This window comes from Priapulus caudatus, unplaced genomic scaffold (genome assembly GCF_000485595.1).
Source record: "Priapulus caudatus unplaced genomic scaffold, Priapulus_caudatus-5.0.1 Scaffold141, whole genome shotgun sequence".
NCBI classification, from domain to species: domain Eukaryota; kingdom Metazoa; phylum Priapulida; class Priapulimorpha; order Priapulimorphida; family Priapulidae; genus Priapulus; species Priapulus caudatus.
The window spans coordinates 165,941-174,494 of record NW_014577202.1 but is presented as its reverse complement, the minus strand read 5'-3'; the positions used below and the strand labels follow the sequence as shown (position 1 = coordinate 174,494).

Below are 8,554 nucleotides of genomic sequence, written 5' to 3'. Positions count from 1 at the left end.
GTGTGTGTGTGTGTGTGTGTGTGTGTGTGTGTGTGTGTGTGTGTGTGTGTGTGTGTGTGTCTGTCTGTCTGTGTGTATATTGCGTGCGTGTGGTGTTAGTCGAGTGACAAATCATTTACGATTTACTCGCGAAAACATTCACATATAAAATGACATATATAAATAATATATGCTAATGCAGAATTTAATTTAATTTTTGAAACCATCGACAAAAATCAGTGGCGGTCGTAAATTAAATTTTATTCTTTAAAACAATTTCAGGAAAATGAAACTGGAGCACGAGCTTGCCGACATGTCCTGGAAAATTAAATGGAACGATATTGATTTTCATACAAAATACGCCAGTATGGCATCCGTCAGTCGACTGTCCTTGGTTAGTAGGGGATTTAGTCGTAAAGTTATTCACTAGGGTCTTAAAAGATTATTACTGCAACGTATCGCGTCATAATGTGTGCGTTAACTTGTCAAGTGCACTAGCGACATTCAAAAGCTAACTCGAATCTATCAGAATCGGGTATTCAACACGAAGGCACGTGAACAAATTCTATTTCATAATTTCAATTTGCAAATAGTTAATAATTACCTCTCTGCAGTTACCTCTCTGCAATTACCTCTCTGCAATTACCTCTCTGCAGTGAGTTGGTATCGAAATGTAAAAAAATACATTTAAACGCTAATATACGATATGCTAAGAGTCATTCCAATATTTGAAATGTGTTATCAGTACTAATTCTACCTCGTTCTTCTTTAAGGAGATTATGGATGTTTTTTTCGCTACTTACACGTTTACCTATCCTATTTACTATATATCATATTTACTATATCATATTTACTATATCATATTACTATATCATATTTACTATATCATATTTACTATATCGTGTCATATTACTACACTGTATATCTTTTCACAGATGGATAACAGACGCAGAGCATCGATAGGCTCAGTCCAGGGACAGATATTCGCACGTTTATGTCAATACAAGGTAGCTAATTATCAACAGCGCAAATTATCAAACCGGGGTACACACCGAAGCGCAGCGAAATTCTCGGCGAAAATATTCGCACACGCATGAGATCAATTGAGCGGGCACACTACACGCAATCTACTGTCGCCGCACGACTCCAACCATAGACACGTTCACACGGACGTTTTTAGCCCGAGCCTAATTAGGCCCGTGCCAGATTTGGCTCGAGCCGAGCGTTCACACGGACGTTTTTGGTGCCAGATTTGGTCCCATTGAAAACGTTGGAACCAGGCCTTGAGCCAAATTTTAGCACCAGCTTTCGGCGAGCGGTAGAGCGGTAGAATCGGTTGAGCAGTAGATGCCGCGAGTGTCGAACGTGTACTTCGACGAAATATAGTCCAAAACAGTATAAAAATTCGAAAAATTTGATCAGGATGCACGTTTTCAAGATTGATAATTGAACTCGGAACGCCATCTCGCGACATACTGCCAAAGTATCTGTGAGATATTTGTGCAATAAAATTTATTTGAATTTGAATTTGAATTTGACAGACAGTATTCACTTGCGTACGTGTGAACGCTCCGACTCAAACCGGCCCGAGCCAAATCTAGCCCATTTGGCTCGAGCCAAACCATGACCGTGTGAACGCGACTCATGGCTCCAACAGTCATGTGATTTCTGGATTGCCGCCATTTCTCAATCACGTGATTATCATACTGATCAATGATTCGCTGCATTATAACATCGGCCGGCTCGATTTTCGCTTCCACGGACACACGATGCGAATCTGTATGCAGCGGTAAGAATCCGCAGCGAAAATATCGAACATGTTTGATCGCTGCGAATTTCGGTGCGGATAAAATTCGCGGCGAAATTCGCCAGAGCTTGAGCGGACACATGCACTATACGAATTTCGCTGCGATTTTAACAATCGCTGCGGTCGTGCGAATAAATTTGCATGGCGTGTCACACATAGGCTGCGATTTTAACAATAGCTGCGGTCGTGCGAATAAATTCGCATGGCGTGTCACACATAGGCTGCGATTTTAACAATCGCTGCGGTCGTGCGAATAAATTCGCATGGCGTGTCACACATAGGCGAGTAACACACCATGTAACATGTAACATTTACAACATTACAACAATGGGTAGGAGAAACGATAGAAAACAACCGCGAGATCAAAGAAGACACGCCACAGCAGTCCCTGCTCCACACATTCATCCCAATAATGTCTATCTAGAACAAAATGGCGGATGCTTGCGCATAACATCCCGCAGGGCCGCAAAAACCCATTTGAAATCATATCGGCTTTGACCTTGACCGCGGAAATTTGGCTGAGGTCAGGGTGTGTCAGCATTTATCGTAGAATAATATAGATACACCACGCAATGTAATATAGTGTATCTATATTATTTCTATGGCATTTATTCACGCGTGATCTCTGCTCGCGCAGGGCGTCACGGCGGCTGTGAAGCGTGTAGAGAAGAAGTACGTCGATGTGAACAGAGCGCTGCTGATGGAGATGAAAGAGACGCGTGACGTCAGCCACAACAACGTGGCGCGCTTCATCGGCGCATGCGTCGACCCTCCAAACGTCGCCATCTTGATGGAGTACTGTTCCAAGGGCAGCCTTCAGGACATACTGCAGAACGAAGCCATCAAACTCGATTGGGTGTTTCGTTACTCGCTCATCGATGATATAATCAGCGTACGGATCGCAATATAATTTTTAGATATTAATTTTTATATTTTTTAATGATTAATATGATTAATATATATAATTAGCGTACGGATTTTTATAGGATTTGTGGATGTGTTGTATTCTTATATATTTGTGGTCGTAACATATTTTGTTACTGTTAACGAGGAACTCTAAAATCGAGTTTGACCTCTTAAGTTTTTAATTTTATCTCTACAATCAGAAATATTTTGTGGCTAGTCTCTTTCGCCCTCTTTACTAACGCCTAGTAATATGAGTGAAAAAGTATATGTATATGTGTAGTATAGTATTAGTATATGTGTTTAATTTGCAAGTAATATTTACTAATCAGTAACACTATACACTAATGCGACTATGTTACAGTGTGGGAAAAAGTGCGTAGCTTACCTTAATTTAAGCCAACTTAATTTATGCATGTCGATACATACATCTTTTTCTATTAAAAGAAAGTGTTGGATACAAAAATTGTTAACCGGTAAAAATTTTGCATTATATTACTGAAAAGGTTCCGGGTTTTATTATCGAACGCGTCTTTTTGCAGGGTATGACATATCTGCACGGCTGTCCAATAGTGTCTCACGGACATCTTCACTCGAGAAACTGCATCGTCGATGGGAGATTCGTCTTGAAGATTTCAGACTATGGTTTACCTTCTCTTCGCACTCACAGAAAGCCTTCGGATGGTGACAGTCACTATTGTAGCGGTGAGTAGCAACACCAGACACCGAATCAGATCGCTTGCGCGTATAGGCGTTTTCTGCACACATATATAGCATTTGTTTCTACTAAGGACGCTTGCAGAGCACAGAAGCAGTTCACACAAAAAAGAAACAAACGTACTGCATTGCTACCCTGCTAACAAAGCCTGCTAACCACAATTTTGCGCCAAGATTCCCAGTAAAAAATATAAAAAGTGGAGAATAAAAGTTGATCGTATACGTTTTGAATAATAACAGCTTCGTGTGATAGATCTGCTTTGGAAGGCACCCGAGTTGCTGCGAATCGCTTCACCTCCGCCTAAAGGCACTCAGCCCGGAGACGTTTACTCGTTTGCGATTATTATACAAGAGATTGTGATTCGTGACGAACCGTACGACCTGGATCTCATGCAACCAGAGGGTATTATAAACACCTTTATCGCATATACCCGTAACGTGTGATGTTATCTTAATCATATAAAGATCGAGCTAATAATACCTTGTAATAATAATGAAAAAAATCAATAAAGAATAATAATGTATTATTAGCTATTGATCATATGCTTATCAAGGCTGGCCAAAAGGTTCATATGCCACTTATTTCCAAGAACAATCGCTGACGTACAATAGCAACTTAAATTCTAACGCCAGAACGGCTGTACTTGGGTTTTAATTGAAACGTAATTAGTAGCCTAGTCGAAGAGAATACGCCATTATCGCAATGCGTAGGTAGACTATTTTGTTTCCCTTTCTTTCTTTGCTTGGTTTCCTTGGACACGACGTCACTTACTTGTCACACGTATTTACATCTGCGCACCACTGTAGCATATAGCATATCCCCACTGTCAGGGTCTGTGTACGCGATACCACTTTAGCTGATAGACGTCATGAAAATCGTGCACACTTCCCAAACATAAAGCTCGTAAAATATCGCGTATTGTTTTCCACACAGCGGTCGTCGGTCCTTATTTACGGCGAGTGGGTGGATATGGGAGGATGGTATACTATTCTATTACTACAATCTAACATGGCTATTAATTTCACGGATTCTACATTGCAGAGATCATTGAGCGGCTCATGGAGCCAGAACTGCCGCCGTATCGGCCGACGATCGACGACGCATGCTCCTCAGAGCTGGCCGATGTCATGCGATCGTGCTGGAACGAGAATCCGGATGAGCGGCCGACGTTCGTGCATATAAGAAGCATGATGCGGGCCGTGACAAAGTGAGAGCGATGAAAGAGAATGAAATGCGAAATGCGAAATGAATGAATTATTGCGCATGAAACTAGGTTCCTGCTTTGAAAGCGGCTTAATCGTTGACGTAGCGATCGTATGCTTACTTATAAAATATAAGTTTAATAATAATAATAATAGTAATAATAATAATAATAATAATAATAATAATAGTAATACAACATGTCGCATTATTATTACAATATAGTTATCGTTTCAGAGCAATTAAATGCACGTTCAGCTCTTTGCCGGTTCTCAGCTCACAATATATGTTTCGTCTTACAGTTTATTTTCCCTATATAAATATGAAGTATACATATTATAATAAAATAATGAATATATATATCGTTTTGTTTCAGAGGCATAAAGGGCAAGATGTATCGTCTTGAAGTTTGTTTTCCCTATATAAATATGGGAGTATACATATTATAATGAATAAATAAATAAATAAATATATATCGTTTTGTTTCAGAGGCATAAAAGGCAAGATGAATATAGTCGACGACTTGCTTTTGCGCATGGAACAGTATGCGAATAATCTAGAAGCGCTCGTCGAAGAGAGAACGGTGGCATTTCTCGAGGAGAAGAAACGCTCCGAGGAGCTGTTGTACCGCGTTCTACCGAGGTACGCGGGGCGGCAAGCATGAGGGGCAAAAGCATGGGGCACGGGAGGCTGGGGGGGGGGTAATACCTTCTGCGCTGGTGCGCGGAGAGTGCGAGGGGGGGGTCAAACAACTTCCACACCTTATATTTACGCGTTTGTGTGGTGTGTGTGTGTGTGTGTGTGTTGTGTGCTGTTGTGGTGTGTGTGTGTGTGGTGTGGTGTGAGTGCGTGCGTGCGTGTGCGTGCGTGTACTGTGCGCGTACGAGCGTGCCGTGTGCATGTCACGCGCTAGGCTTGCGTGCGGGTGCGACGTGGTGCAGCGCTGCGTGTGGAGATTCTAGTCCATAAAAGGATATCCACCGCTCCTTGCTATATAGTAGACTAGCGGTTTCGCCAAAGATAACAAAGGTGAACGACTAACAGCTTCCAGACTCCATCATCTAAGATCCATCAAGGATGTTAATACGCATCGATTATCTCAGCCTCGCACTTAATGATAGTTATAGCATATAAATCCACTGAACGCCCTATTGTAACACTTTTAACGAGGTAACGGCATCTTCTACACGGCGGGCTTTCGATGGAAGCTCTAGTTAAGTTCATAGTAAGTAAGTAGTAAGTAGTAGTGTATATAGTATAGTATGTATTATATATACAATTCGCATTGTTCAGCGTCGGCGAGTGAAACTACGGATAGGGCAACGCGTAGACCGGAAGCATACGATTGGGTGACGAATCTACTTCGATATCGTTGAAGTTTACGGCCTGAGCTGCATTTCGATGCAGCCCGATGCAGTATAATTCTAGGTTCGCAGCAGGCGTTTTAATAACACAACTTCTGAAATAATTAGTGTAGCCTACCCTGAGGAACTAGGCCCGCCTGCGAGTTAACACGATAAACTGCTGTTTGTGTTGTCTCATGTTTTGGTGTGGGTGAGATCTCTGTGTCTCTCTGTACGCTGCACTCATCACGCGCCGTCGCGGTCGTCGGGCACGGGCCTGCAGTGTGTTGCGTGCTACGTGCTACGTCTGCGTTGGCGGTGCGTGCGTGCGTGCGTGCGTGCGTGCAGGCGCAGTTTGGCATGCATGACATTTTTAGGTGTGCTGCATCACAATGATATATATATTTATTCGTAATAGGTCGTCGACTTCTTGAACGACCTATATACTTTATTCGACGCTATTATTGCCGAGTACGACGTTTATAAGGTACGTGTAAGGTAATAGTGGTTGTGTTGTGTGTGTGTGTGTGGTGTGTTGTGTGTGTGTGTTGTGTGTGTGTGTGTGTGTGTGGTGGTGCTGTGTGTGTGGGGCGTGCGCCGTGCGCGGCGCGCGTGGTGTGTGTTGTGTGTGCGTGTGCGCGCGTGTCGCGTGTTGTCTTCATCTCGCACTAACTTATAGCGATCACTTTTTCTCGATTACGAGGAAATAACGCGTACTTTATTAACTCTAAGAATAATTCCAGCATAATTTGCTATGAAGATCATGCGACATTTGCGTTTTCACTACAACAAAACTCACGCGCTCTCTATACACTAACCTTCACGATAGGTTGAAACCATTGCGGGAGCATATATGCGTTGTAAGTGACTGCCCGTGAGATAATGGCGACAACCACTCAGCCGAAATATCCAGTAAATGGCTCTATCGACCTTCAGAACTCGGTAACGAAATTTAAGGATTCGTCATCATCCGGAGGACAGAAACTGAAGCTTCGCATAGGCATTCACACCAGGTATAAGTCAGTCACAAACGTGTATATTTCTACTTGTATAGTATTTCTATTTCTATTCTATTCTATTTCTATTTTGTTTCATATTCTATTCTATTTCTATTTCTTATTTTTATTTTATTTTATTTCTATTCTTCTATTTCTATTTCTATTTCTATTTCGTATATGTATTCATTTCATTATTAATCGCCGCAGCGTTCTGCACAGGTTTACTATATAATAACTATTAGAATAATATAATAGACAAATCTATGCATGAACATTTCGATGACATTAGAGTATTATATTCGGCAACGCCCACGTATTAGTCTTACTTATCGCCTTGTCTCGTAATCACATGTATATTTATGTGTAGCATTTCTTTGCGATTAGGTTTTTACTGCGATAACGGCTGATTTTTATGATTGCGAGTAGAGCGTTCAATCGTTGTAGTAAGCGATTTGCACAAAAAGCTTTTTATTACAACTCTAAGTTTGCAGAAATAATTATGCAAACCTCTTGTAAAAACTTTCTATTGCCTGATTTTTTAATAAATCGTCTCTCCTATATAATGAATAAGTTCACGCAGTACTTTTGGAATTAGCTTTACCTTTTTTTGCAATTGAATTGATTTATCATAAAGGTGGGCGATTTTTACAATAAAAAAGGACGTGTTATTACAAAAGAATCTTGCTTTTGAAAAGCGGTTGCTACAACGAGCAAACATCCGACATCCGTTATTGAATTAGCATACGATACAACACTACACACGCTCTCATCGCTATAACGCTATACCGCTATCACCGTCACACTCCCACTACGCACTACCATTATCACCTTCGCCGTCACTGCGAATTTTATGCCAGCTGCTGTTACTTTGCCCTATTCGATATCAGGGTAATACTATCACGACATGTAATTATAATAAATAAAGAAATGGAAAACGTTAAAATCGAATGTTGCTTTGAGGTATATCATCATCGGTGTATATGTTAAAGCGTTTGTGCCTTATTCGGCTTATAAGGATCATTTATGCCGGCTCGTTAACCCATGCTCGTATTGCCTGTTGGGCGACAGCTGTAAATACCAGCTCACGTGTGTTGGAATCGTAACGTTGTTCTATACTGTTAATGATACATGTTCCGAATCTTCTAGCTGCGGAACATGTTGCCAGCGGGGGTGGGCGTTATATGTGTAGCACTGTCCGGATGCTTCGCTCAACGGATAACAGCTTGGAAAGTAGAGACAATATGTATTAAATATCGTAGATCGCAGATATGTGTGCTAGTGCCACGGATTGTGTGTGTGTGTGGTGTGTGTGTGTGTGTGTGTGTGTGTGTGGTTGGTGTGTGTGTGTGTTGTGTCGCGGCCCTGTGTGCGTGCGCTGCGTGGCGATACGTATGTGCAGGAGGAGTTGCCGATAGCAGCTAACGCCAGGGTGATTATTTCATGCATTTATTTACATTTATTTCATCATACAAATATTTATATTCCGTCTTATTACAAAAAATACAAAAAATAAATAAAATAAAACGTACGATGTCGGTTTCTAACGCGCATTTTCTCACATCTTCCGGCAGCTCGAAAGATTCACGTAAGTGAGAACACCTACAAC

The 8,554-nt window shown here is 41.4% G+C and overlaps 1 protein-coding gene across 1 annotated transcript in view; it reads left to right on the top strand.

The window, feature by feature from the left end:
* Positions 1 to 268: 268 nt before the first annotated feature.
* The window catches only part of LOC106806088 (atrial natriuretic peptide receptor 1-like), an 11,902-nt gene continuing 3,616 nt past the window's right edge, over positions 269 to 8,554 (top strand). Inside the window, exons 1-7 of the mRNA XM_014807942.1 lie at positions 269 to 373; positions 915 to 986; positions 2,424 to 2,678; positions 3,232 to 3,394; positions 3,660 to 3,809; positions 4,449 to 4,614; positions 5,097 to 5,249. Of these exons, the coding sequence (XP_014663428.1) occupies positions 293 to 373; positions 915 to 986; positions 2,424 to 2,678; positions 3,232 to 3,394; positions 3,660 to 3,809; positions 4,449 to 4,614; positions 5,097 to 5,249 (1,040 nt within the window). The 5' untranslated portion in view covers positions 269 to 292. The remainder of the gene's footprint in view (positions 374 to 914; positions 987 to 2,423; positions 2,679 to 3,231; positions 3,395 to 3,659; positions 3,810 to 4,448; positions 4,615 to 5,096; positions 5,250 to 8,554) is intronic.